This window comes from Phymastichus coffea, unplaced genomic scaffold (genome assembly GCF_024137745.1).
Source record: "Phymastichus coffea isolate CEN01 unplaced genomic scaffold, Cenicafe_Pcof_1.1 PCOF00058, whole genome shotgun sequence".
In the NCBI taxonomy this organism is placed as follows: Eukaryota; Metazoa; Arthropoda; class Insecta; order Hymenoptera; family Eulophidae; genus Phymastichus; species Phymastichus coffea.
The window spans coordinates 1,120,131-1,132,516 of record NW_026706869.1 but is presented as its reverse complement, the minus strand read 5'-3'; the positions used below and the strand labels follow the sequence as shown (position 1 = coordinate 1,132,516).

General features: G+C 43.9%; 1 protein-coding gene across 2 annotated transcripts in view; it reads left to right on the top strand.

The window, feature by feature from the left end:
* Positions 1-3,202: 3,202 nt before the first annotated feature.
* Positions 3,203-12,386, top strand: part of LOC131666298 (cadherin-99C) — a 104,472-nt gene continuing 95,288 nt past the window's right edge. For both annotated transcript variants that reach the window (XM_058938835.1, XM_058938834.1), the window contains exon 1: positions 3,203-3,592. In XM_058938835.1, the coding sequence (XP_058794818.1) occupies positions 3,590-3,592 (3 nt within the window). In that variant the 5' untranslated portion in view covers positions 3,203-3,589. The remainder of the gene's footprint in view (positions 3,593-12,386) is intronic.

Genomic DNA, 12,386 nt, shown 5'->3' with positions numbered 1-12,386 from the left:
TCGTTACGTATTGTATAACGATAGACTTGTACTATTCAGTTACTTCAAAATAACAACGTCTACTTTGTGACGTATAGCTGCATAATTCATTCCTATTTTTGAATTACTAAATTTTTATTGCAATATGACGTATTGTTGTTATTCAAAGTATTCTTTATGTAACTCTAAGGCAAACAGACTGCCAGCAATATTAGCAATATTTTAATCTGACATATTTGAATGTTTGTACGAGTATCATTAAGCTTTAATTTAAACGTACATGAAAAAAATTTCATTCAGACATTTGTACTTGACTTGAATACACATTCTTGAAAAAGATCTAAATAAGAAGTATCTCTTTCTGTAGACAATCTATGATTTGCTAATATTACAGGGTAATTCAGAAAGAAATTTCTCAATTTATAATCAAGATTATTAAAATGAATTCAAGCAAGAGAAAGAATGATTGTAGTATATAGTCTCATATATAAAAAACATGAGTTCTTTTGCAAAAACACTACTTTGATTAAAAAATGACGACAAAAACGGCAGGCGAAAAGAAAGTTGCCATACAGGAGGTATGAACAATAAGGTATTATTTTTCACGTAAACAATCTTTATAAACTCAAAATATAATAGCTCACCTAACACCGCTTATCATAAATACGATAATAGTATAGATGCTATTCAAAAGAACTGTATCGATAAAATTATAACAGCGCGATTAGTAAATCGGGTGTTTGTAAATTAATACGTTGTCTTTTGTCTTTTTTACGTATCATTTTTTAAATAAAAGCTGTGAGAACGCGGCGATGACCAGCAATTTCGTATTGCATTGGAATAAGTTAAATATTTTTTTTCGAGTTATAAAATTCATCTTTCTTTAAACAATGATTAAGCTAAATATATGTATTTTCTTAGTAGTATCGCTTCAAATTTTTCCATGTAAGTATCTTTGTAATTATTTGTCCAAATAATTTCTGAAATTATTTCACGTTATCATGAATTTTGTTTGGATCTTTTTATTATGTTGTCTTGTTCAAGTACTTTGGTATTATGTAGTTATTGTATGGAGTCTTAAAAAGAATTGTTTCTGATCTTTGACACATTTTTTATAATTTATAAATTTAAATGATCTGTGAACACAATTGTTAGATTAAATAATTATTTTTATTTTTGCACTCAACAAAATTTATTGAAATATTCTATAAATTTCTAAAAAACTATTCTTCTAATCTTAATATTACGATGGTTTAGTATTTGAACAATTTTATATTTCACTACAGGCATGAATGCAGCGAATAATTTTTACGAGTCCCATCGATCTAATAATAACAATAAAGAAGAATGTAATAAAAATTCGTGCGACACACATTGCAAGAAGGCTCTAGGCGGTGACAATCAGTATAGAAATTGTATCAGATCACTGAGAGATTTTAAAAATCATAGTATTTGCGACTATTTAAACTTCATGCTACTAGTGAATAATATGAAATAATTTTCCAATACATATAATGAATGCTGCATATACAAAAAGAAATTACGAATTAGAGGAAACTTCAATACGCAGTAATTGATTACCGGAAGTAATTCCAATAATTTTTCATCAAGCACGAGTAGTTATTAATTGATGACAACGAATATCGAAAGTCTCCTTGAAGGTTCTTCGTAGATATAATGGAAATGAATCATAAAAATTTGAATAATATCCAGACTTTATTCATCAAGTACGTTTTTCATTTTGCATTAAAAATTATCGGACTAGCGCTGATAAATTTTCAAGCTTACAACTCACTGTCTTTTCGAAATTGAATGTATTTTACAATGTACTGTTGATTGGTTTGATATAATGGCACTGGGCTGTTAGACAAGTTTCGTTGTTTTTTCGCAAAATTTTAGTCAAAGAGATATTTCAAAAAGATATCAGTGAATCAATGAGCAGTCAGGTTTAAGATTACAGCAAGCATTTGCGAAATCGTTTAATCGAAGTTTTTCTGGCAGATTTGCTTCTTTGATCACCACTTCAGTAGATATTTCGGAAATTGATTTTGCATTATGCTACTCTTACATGCTTTGCGACATAATCTCTTGCACGTCCGGATAATACAACATCTACAATACAATCATCAAATTCTCATTGCAATCAATGTTCATTTCAGTAGTATTTCTAAAAATACCATGCGAACGCTTCCAATTGTTTCTATTCGATGTTATGTTCACTTTGTGAAATATCCGACTCAATATCACAGGTTTATTCGTAACCTACGCTATTTTACTTGTTCTACATTTTTGTTATTATTCCTGTCATATTATTTAATGGAAATTGCGGTACTGCACAGAAGATGTAATGGGTTCACATAATTTCTCATTGTATATTTTGTATCCTGGAGTATGTTATATAGTTGATAATTTTAATGTAAACGGCCATAGCACTTGTTATTGTCATTACTTCAAGAATGACGCTCATGTGGAACGCTGCAAAGATACAAGAACATTACGTACTTGGTATTGGTTCCTTAAGGTCATTAGCATGTATAGACTTACTCCCCTGCAACTTTTGGAATGTTTCAAAGCTATATATTTACTTTGAAATAATATATTCGATTACACAGTGTACCCGTATATTTAACTGATTATATAATAAGTTTCTGTTAGTGCAAGTTGACTGGGAAAATTGTAATGAATGACTGGGAAAATGAATTTATATCTTGTTGCACATTTCATTAAAAATGTCACGAATCATGATTCTTGTGTTTTCTTCCTGTAGTTGTACAACGTTTCTAGTTATTTTCTACCTCCTAATTTTGATTGGTCTATACTTAGACTTTTATTTTCCTTGGAAAAACGATTATTAATGTCGGTTCAGAATTGAGGCGCTACATATCTGCCAGAGTGTTTGATCACTCAAATTTCAAAAACCATAACACTAGCGAGGATCGGCAGTGTGAAAAATAATGTTGAGACGATCCCTAGAATTCTCTTTATAGATGTTCAGGCTGCGTGAGCAAAAGAAGTCAAATGTCGGTGCTGCTGCTGCGAAAGAGTAGAGAAAGAGAGAGGAAAAGAGGAGAGTGCTGCACGTAGAGAGCCTCAGGTAAAAGAGAGCTCGTCGCTGTGTATGTAGGCGCGTGTGTAGGGTATCAAGAGTAGAGGGGGCAGTCGAGAGTTCTGGGACCGAGTACCTGCCGGTTTCTCGCACCAGTCGTTCGGCGTCCTCGCCAGGTTCGCTAACGTTCAGGCTTGGCGCTCTGTCGCGCTCGCCACCACATACGTGAAATAGGCTTACTACTAGGTTAGACAGTTCGCCGGCCACCTGTTGCCGTCCCGCAGCTGTGCAAACGCGAGATCGAAGAGTGTGCTGTGCGATTCTGTGCGTGCGCGACAAGTGTGTGACGTTATATCTAACGTGTCGCCGAGTGTGTTGATTGTGGAAAACGAGAAAGAGAGAGAGAGAGAGAGAGAAAGCGAGAGTGACATGAAGAGTTGCTATATTACAGTGAACCAAATCAAACACCTATAGGTACATTTTACAACTGCGCTGCGTGTTCTGGATATGCCGGTTGTTTCGACCCACGCGTACTGCTGCACTTGAGTGAAAGAATCCAACGCCATGGTGAGTCGCGCCGCTGTGTATATGTATTTTTCTCTCGTCAGTTTTTTCTTTCTCTCTTCTTCCTACGTTCGCGCGCGCGAGCGGCTTGGCTGTGCAACCGCACATATGCACTCTACTTGTTTACCCCGACGGAAATGAACCTAGAATCGGAGTGTTTGCTTTCCCGCAAGATATAATTATACGAAGCTCTGTACGTTGTCAATCATTTTTCCAAAACAACACTCGAGCCTTTACGCAATACGTTCGCGTGTGAGTAAGATTCTTTCTTCAAATAAGCAATCTTCACGCTCTTAGCTCGTTTGCTAATAGAGAAAGAATGAGAGAATCAAGGACGATCGAGAAAAAGAAATCACCTGGCAGACGTAATGTACGCGAACGCAAATCCTCAGCGTGTGCACTCGACTGTCTCTCTCCGAGGTTCGCGGGAAGAGGAAAAGGACACGATCGCGCATCGTGTGCAAAGCACGTGGAGAGGATGACGCATAACGATTTTTCGTTCGGAGCGAGTGGCGAGCGGAAATGGGTTACGTGGGCGTTGTTGTTAATTTTCGAACGACGCGAGCATATAGTGGTTCTGTTGATGAAGTTTTCACGGTGCCACAGCGTGCTGAACCTGCAGCAGGTTTAACGCCTCGGTAAACATCGAAGGCATTGAAATCACTTGCCGGCTTGCATGCGCGCTCGCGAAAATCGTTAGAAAGCGCGATAAGTGTCTGCGTGTGTGTGTTTAAGCGCGGATAAATTTTCATCTAATCGAGTTTAATCCGAAGCACATTATGGAGCATTCCGTCAAGCGTCAGCCATCTGTCAAGTTTGCCTCATGAATTTTAACGAGAGCTGGTATTGGTGATCGGTAGACCGAAACTTTTTGATTGCACGCGTATGCAATCTTAAATCGTGTATGGGCATGTGTTTGATCGAGTGATTGACTGTTTAGACGTTTACCTTAATTTCTCGAGCGTTTGACGCGAGAAAGCACTGCTTATCTCTATCGGTCATTAACTTTTTAGGTATCAAACGATCAATTCGCTTGTGGCCTGAATTTGAAGAAACCCGTTGAGGGCATGTATTTTCGGTGGAAGCAGTTAATTTTCAAATGCACTGACAGTTCCGAGTCCTTTCCAGTTACGCGATCGTCGAAAGTTGTTGGTCCGCGCGGGAGCGCGGCCAAGCTCGAATTCGCAGCGCGCGTCGACAATCGAAATCACGATGAAAGTGCACACGGCGGCTGACGTAAGCACGCAAATCAACTTTCGTTGGCCGCTGAGAGAGGCGTGCGCAGGCGAATCGCGTCGCCTGCCGAGCCCGCGGACGACATTCTCGCGGCGGAGCATCATCGCTGCGAGCGAGAGAGAGAGAGAGAGATTTGCATCGCTTTCGTGCGCGCTCGCGCGTGCCTTCGGCGATGATTGTATTTACGACTCGCGCACGCAGCGAATAAGAGAGCAGCGAGCGCGCGCAGCCGAGAAGAAGACGCGGAAGGCGAGATTGGCCGCGTTAGAGAGTTTAATGTTCGCCGCGGACGCGAGCCCCGCGTACGCGTGTTTGCTCGCTCGAACGGAAAGATATCTTCGATAACCGCCGATTCTTTTGCTCGTTTTACTGGCGCGCGCCGTTTAATGCGCATTCTCGCTAGTCAGCAAAACCGACAACGGATGTCCTGCGGGGTGATTCACCCGAAGAGCTACCCGTATTCGTTCACTTTCTCATTTGAATATCTCGTTCCGATTTGTCGCGATCGTGCGGAAGTGCTCGACAAAAGTATCACTGTCAAACGAATGGACCTTGCCCGTGCGAATGATTTCCGTATTGGTCGTTTCTTTTCGTTCGTCGGAAACTTTCTTCGAGTACCGAGGAAGTTCGAAAGCGCTCGGTGTAATATCGAGGACTAGAGCTGCGCAATGAAAAATACGGCATTGATTTGAAAACGTGAAGAAACTGCCGAGCGCGCGGCCCCTTGTGCAATGTAGCCGAGAGAAGATGACAAAACAAGTAGATTTTATCGCGGGAGACAGATAAAACGCAGAAGGAGAGCGGAAGTAAGAGAAAAGAAGAAGAGATTACGAGTGGCTGTGGGTGGGACGGGCCGCGCTGCTCTAAGAGACAACGGCCAAGTAAAAGAACGAGCGCCACCCGCAGAGAATTTCAAAGAGAAATAATAAGAGATCGAGGCGCAAGTACAAGAAAGCAGCAACGGCAGCAGATTGAGATTATTCATAGGCCACGGGGCAGGCTGGCAGTCCTTCTTTGTATAATGCGCGGGAGTGTCGCGTAATCCCGAGATAAGAGCTGCGCCAGCCGGAAGGGCATTTATTAACTTCCAATTTGGCCCATTGTGTTTGCGCGGGCCCAAACAGCTGGTCGGCTGATTCGCGCTTTCAATTGTGCGCGGCGCCCGTTTATCGGCCCGATTTGTGCCGCGTCGAGCCCGCCACTTCGCCGTGATTGGACATTATGTCGGTTGATCAACCCTTTGCTGCGGAATCGTCCTCTTCAAAGACGTCAATTAGCCGCGCGGCTTCTCCATTCCACGGGATTGTTCCTGTTTGGCATCTGCCAGCCGAAGAAAAAAAAATGGTCGCGTGTTGAAAACGAAGAAAGGCACTTTATCATCGCAAGTTGCATTCTACAGCGAGAGCCAGAAGAGAAGTGCCGCGCAGGACACTCGAACGTTGTCACAGAGACAAGTTTCCCAACGGTAACCGAACGTCCTGTCATTGCAATAATGAAGAAACAAGCAGACGTAAGATTATCGCAGACACGCATATACGTGCATCCAGTTCCGTAACGAGAGCGAAAAACGAAGAAAAAATGAAGACGAAGGCAGCTCTAATTAGAAGCCGATACACGCCATGCGTATAATATGTATAATCAATCGACTTTAATTGAATATATTTAGCAAAGGTCTCTTTGTACGCGCAGATTTTAATCAGGCTGCGGGTAATAAATCAACGCTCTTTCCGAACCGCAGCCGAACGAACGAACCGAATCCGTGCAGTAGGCTTCGCGCTGCTTCCTTTTTCGTTTTCGTATGTAGCCGCGCGAGATTAGTCATGCGTGCCTGCCCGCCTGCCCCCTTGCGAAATCCGACTTGTGTACAGGATTCGCATTTGCTCCATGCGAATGCGCGCCCGCGTGTGTGTGCATCGGCTGTTGGATTATATTCCGACGTCGCCGCAATAAAATGATACGGAAAATGCGCCCGAGAGTATTAAGGCTTCGGGAATGCGATGCTGCCACTATACAGTTCCGCTGGGCTTGCCAGCGTGTGACTTGCGGAGTGATTTTCTTGCTATTCTAGTTTTCGCCTTGCTTTATTTTCACGCGCGCTAAGTAATATTGCATCTTCGCTGGTTTTGCTTTAACGCGTCCTACCTTGAAAAATTGACGAGCCGTCCAAGTCTAGAATTACGATTGGCAGGAAAAAGAGTACAGCGTCGCGTAATCGCAAATATTTTCTTGCTGGTGCCGGAAAATCGCTATGACGGCAAAAACCAAATGGAAACTAGTTCGCGAGCGTGCCAAGGAGAAGAAGAACGCCTCTGAATATTAAAAATTCGTCGCGTCCACGAACCGGCGACTTTCATTCGATTCTCCTGACGCTGCGCGGCGGACAATGAAATGTCCTGTTGTTTTTCAAATCACAGCCGCAGGCCAATAGATGTATCGCGGGCAGAGAGAAACTTGGTAGGCGTGATTGTACAAACAATACCGCAATATCCCGAAGAAGAGATCGAGCCGGTTCACTGCAAACAACTCGGACTTGGTATTTGCTTGCTTTCTTTCGACTACGACTTTATTGACACTCCCACTTGAAAGTCGCCAGAGACACGTATATCGATTGCCAAATTCGGCCGTTTATTAAGACATGTCGTTGTGCTCCAGAGCGTTCGCATGTTGGAATTTGTCGATGGCTATCTACGAAAACGTTGATATCTCGTGAGTTATTATCGTTCGCCGAGAAGAGGGAAAGAAGAAAACAGAATTGGACTCTGCGCACGGTGTAATTTGGCGCGCGAGAGGAAGAAAAAAGTCCTTAATGGATTCTGTCACTGCGCGCGCGGAGAAATAGCATAAACGCGTATGTAACGCTCGCGACTCGAGCAAGTGCAGCTTGTCGATTTATTTATAACCCGCAACGTGGAAAAAAAATCATCGATACAACGTTCGCCAATGCGAGAGAGATCGTTAATGATTTGAGCGCTGAATTGAAAAGCAGCTGTGTGTTCTATCGGATGGTGATTTATGAAGCGGTAACGATTTATAATAGCGAAAACGACAATCACAGTTGAGCTGGCGAATATAAGCCGAAATACTATATTCGCTATTGTGTCATTCAAGTGGTCGCGGTTTTTTCCAGTGTGCTACTTATTGATCTAGGTCGCTTGCAGTCACTTTATAACTCATATATTACGTTTCGTTTACCTTCCACGCTTAGATTGATGGATCGCTCGCCTTTGACTTTTTTCTTTTTTTTCGAAACTCACGTAATTATTGAGATAACCCCGAGGGAATAATTCAACGTACTAGTTAGCACACCGATTGTTTCTTTCTAACGAAATGTGCCTACGGAGCAAGAGAGAGTGCAATTACTTAAAGAGCCTCTCCGTCATCAAGACAAACGATAATTATCACTGGCAAGTTTTCTCCGATACGTCCAGCCGCTTCGCGACAATGGGAAATCCGTCAGCGAAGAAAGCCTCGCGCGTAACGTAAAAATGCATCTTCATTGTTTGTCGTGTCGTCGCCGCGAACAGATCGTTATTTGGCCGACGCGCCAGGCGACCTACCGAAAGTTCTCTCGTTGCGAAGTGAATCGACAAACTTGAAAACTCGTTGTGCACGCGCACAATGCAAATGCACGTACGAATGAAAGTTAACGCGCGCGCCCGCCGCGAATTTTTCTTTTTTTTTGCCCCCCGGTTGCCGTTGTCGTACTCGCAACCAGTTTGCTCTCGGGAACGGCGAGTCTCGCTTTTAATTAATTGTCTTTCGGCGGAGGGAGAGAAGGCGAGGGGCGGCGGGTCGAGTCTTCTTGCTCGTTTCAGTTTGGCCATACGCTCGCGCGAAGGAGTCTCCTTTTTGCGCCGACTTCGCTTTCGCTTTGTTTGCTCGCCACGCGACATGTATATCGGGTTTTTCGGCTCGGCCGCAATTAGCCGAGCGAACAGCCGCGGAGAAAACAAATCATAAACGCCGCGTCGCGCGCTCCTGGCATATAGAAATCCGCGGCATCGCGCGCGGAGCGATCTACCAATTAAGCTCGCCGCAGTTTCACCGGGCTGTCCCATTTCCCGAAAGGCCTGCTTTATGCCTTATCAGAGCCTTTTATTTGCTGCTCTGCAACGCGGCTTTACAGTTATATACATCCGCTCAGCCGTTCGCATCGGCTTGTTATCGCGCCTTTCCATTGATTATATACATTGATAAATATAATACAACCCGCCGCGTATCGTGTCTCTCTCTCTCCCTCGTTTAATGAAGATCTAGAGAGTAACAATCAAGTCTCGTGTCAGTCCGCACGCGAATATCATCCATCATGAAATGAGGCTGCACGCACCCCGCGCCGCACACGCGCGCGCGCGTCAGTCGCGTCTCTGCAATTATCATGCATATCTACTGCCTGATTGTCTATTCCGCGAGGCAGCTGCAATCAACCCCGTAACATATTTTTTCCGTCGTTGCGCAAGCTTCGTTATACATGCACCGTTCCTTGCGCCATTACGCTTTCTTGGTGTTTCTTCTTCGTCCCCGCGAGATCCTTCCCCAGTTTCGGTCTTGTTGCGGAAAGTGCCTCGCCGCGGGATAATTCTCGCGCGAGGAATCATCCTAATTACCGCGCAAGCTCATCCGGCACACAAGCTGATCCGTCTTGCAATAGCTGCCTCGTTGCACGCGACTCTCACCAGCACAGGGTATAAGCACCTGTGTTTAATGGTTTTTTGCACTTACGCGCGATGCCACACGCGCGTCTCCGCGTAGGGCTTACGAGAGTTTTCAAGTCGGCTTCGCCTTTTCTTCTATTTTGGCTATTAGCTGGAACGAATGTGTTGGATCATACGCTAGCCTCCTGGCTGATTGCGTTTATACTTATCGTACATAGTGACCGGAAGCGAAAACATTCAGAGGTGATTATTAATTTGCCTCTGAACTTAAGTTTGTTTTCGAGCAGCACGCTCCCACAGAACCTATTTTGGCTGTTTTCTTTTTTCATCTCGCAATCGTATTTCATATGCGAGTTTCAAACTTCGCGTACATAAGATGCTAGAATTTTAAGAGGGCTCATCTCCTACGATTTATCTTAAGCTGGAATAAGTTTCAATAATTAATCAGTGAAAAATAATCCCCTTTCCTCGCATTTCGTCATTCGAACGACTATATAATTTTCGAAGATCCGCAAGAAAAATGATCAGGAAAAGCGCCTTAATCGGAGGATGAAAAGGGAAATTGTGGAGGATTCGGTGGGATTCGACTGAAACGACACGCGCGCCCGGAAAGACGATTGGTCGAAACGACGTGTAAGCCAAAGCCAAAGGTATAGTTGGAAACCGTTAGCCAGACGTACGCACGCCGTGTGGTTTCACACGTTTACCTAGTCGTTGGTCTTACTCGAGGCGCGCGGGCAGCTTCCATGCTAATTTCCAGCCACCGTTAATGTAGCGATCTGAACCCGAGATAGCATTCAGCTCGTGCGTTACGCACCGCCTAATAACTCCCGTCGGTCTGTCCCACAATCTACAAATTACAAAAGCCGGCTAATTTTTCTCGCCTCGTTAACAGAACACAGCTCTCTCGTTCTCGCGCGCCAAGTTGAAGTGATTACACGCTATTTGGGCGTCTTACCGGCGCGCGCCATTCTAATTCTTAAGCGGACGTTTCCGCTCGGAACTCGGTTGTCTTTGCTCTCGAGCGAGCCGCGCGAACAAGAACACAGGCAAGAAGGTGATTCGCGCGGAACCGCGGCATATCCTGTGAGCAGCGGAGGCGAGGAAAGAAAGTTATCTCCCGAGCGGCGCTGATTTAAGCGTCGCCGTACATACGATCCCTCGACTGGGAGTCCATTCATCCGCGAGGCGCATTTTTATCGCCGCGCTGTCGTAATTTTACGAACGATCATCCGTTATTATATCCATTTCAAGCTGACGTAGCAGGTGCCTGCGCGCATCTGAGCGGCTTTTGTCTGCCCCTTTGTTTTGCCTTTCGCTTCGACGACGAGCATTCGCGCGCGGATACGCACGCGTGGATGTTCGCTGCGCCCATGCCAGCTGCTGATTCGACTCGCAATAAATACTCCCGTTGCGTTTCGCTCGTGCTCCCGGTCGCCGTTTCATTTCCTATTTGTCGGCCGCTCGGCCGAGCGATAAGCGAGCGCATTGGCAATCAGACCAGTTGTAACATTAAAATGACGGGCGCTTAGCTAATGGTTTCTCTCGCTGCCGCGGATGGTATTGCCACGGCGATGTGTATTTTCGATATCATTTATCTTTCTCGCGCGCACTCCCTCGAGTATCAATTTAATTAGCAAACTCGCAAAAATACTAATGCCGCACGCTTGAATTTCTAACTTTCGCTTTCTTCGTTATTAAATCGCGTATACGTGCGTCTGGCATTGCGGGTCGAATGCTGACACCTGCGCACGATTTCATACAGACACAAGCATGAAACTATGCGAAAGCCGCGGCTCTGTAACTTTCACGCTTCGACATACAAAAGTTGAGCTGCTACATAATGAAGAGATCAGATATTTACATTCCAGGCTTGCACTTGTACCTACGTCTCGTTCAATCTTCCGCGTTTTCTTCGATGAGGTACAATGGTCGTCGGCTGCTTTTACTGTTATTACCGTCGCCTAATAATTACAGCTTCCCGTCTCATATTTTTCTCGGGAATGAATTAGCGAAATCGAAAAATCTCATTTAATAGCCGTGCGCTATAACTGCAGATTGTCAACGGCGATAAATCAGTGCATTTTATCGCCGCTATACCCGATAATTAATTAATTGTGCACCTGGCTACACAAGACCCAGGGGGATATATAAGAAATGAAGTCGTACGTATGACAAATAAGTAAAAATTTGCTCGTGTAACGGAACCTGACTTTTAGCTAGTGTGAAAAGCATCGACAGCAGAGATTACGAAAAAAATAGTGATTTTCCCCAGCGAAATTCCGTTCCACCATTGATTTCCATTCGACTGCCAAACCATTTCCATCTTCTCCGTGAGCGCGCCGACAATTTAATCTTCTCGTCTCGTACCGAAAAGTCGCGTGCACGTTACTCGTTGTCGAGCCACAGGAGTAATAGCTTTCGCCTATATCGACACAGTGAACATAATACCGTCGTGGACGTGCATTTAGCTGCTTCCGATGTAGCTGCCGACACACCTTGACGCAAAGTGTGGGCACGATTATAGGTTAACTGTGAATCATTACTTTACGTTACATCGAAACAGATTGTCATATTCAATTTCATAATATTACATACTACAAAGAGTAATTTTTTTTGCTTTGCGTCGCATATGCCCTTCGTCAAATTCCTCACTGCTAATCAACAATTACAGCAGTTTCTAAAATTTTTTTTACAAATTTTACTTAGCAATAAAAATTTCTGATCGGTTCAAATTTTCATTATATTACCTAGTAAACGTTAGTCTCATTTTTCGTAGGTGTGCGGAATGTATACGGCGAAATCAATCTCTCGTAAACTAGAATTTTCAGCTCCCGCTACACGCATAAAGAAGGATAGGGGGGCGTCGGAGCGAAGAGAAAAACAGAAAAAGAAGCGGCAGAGTGACG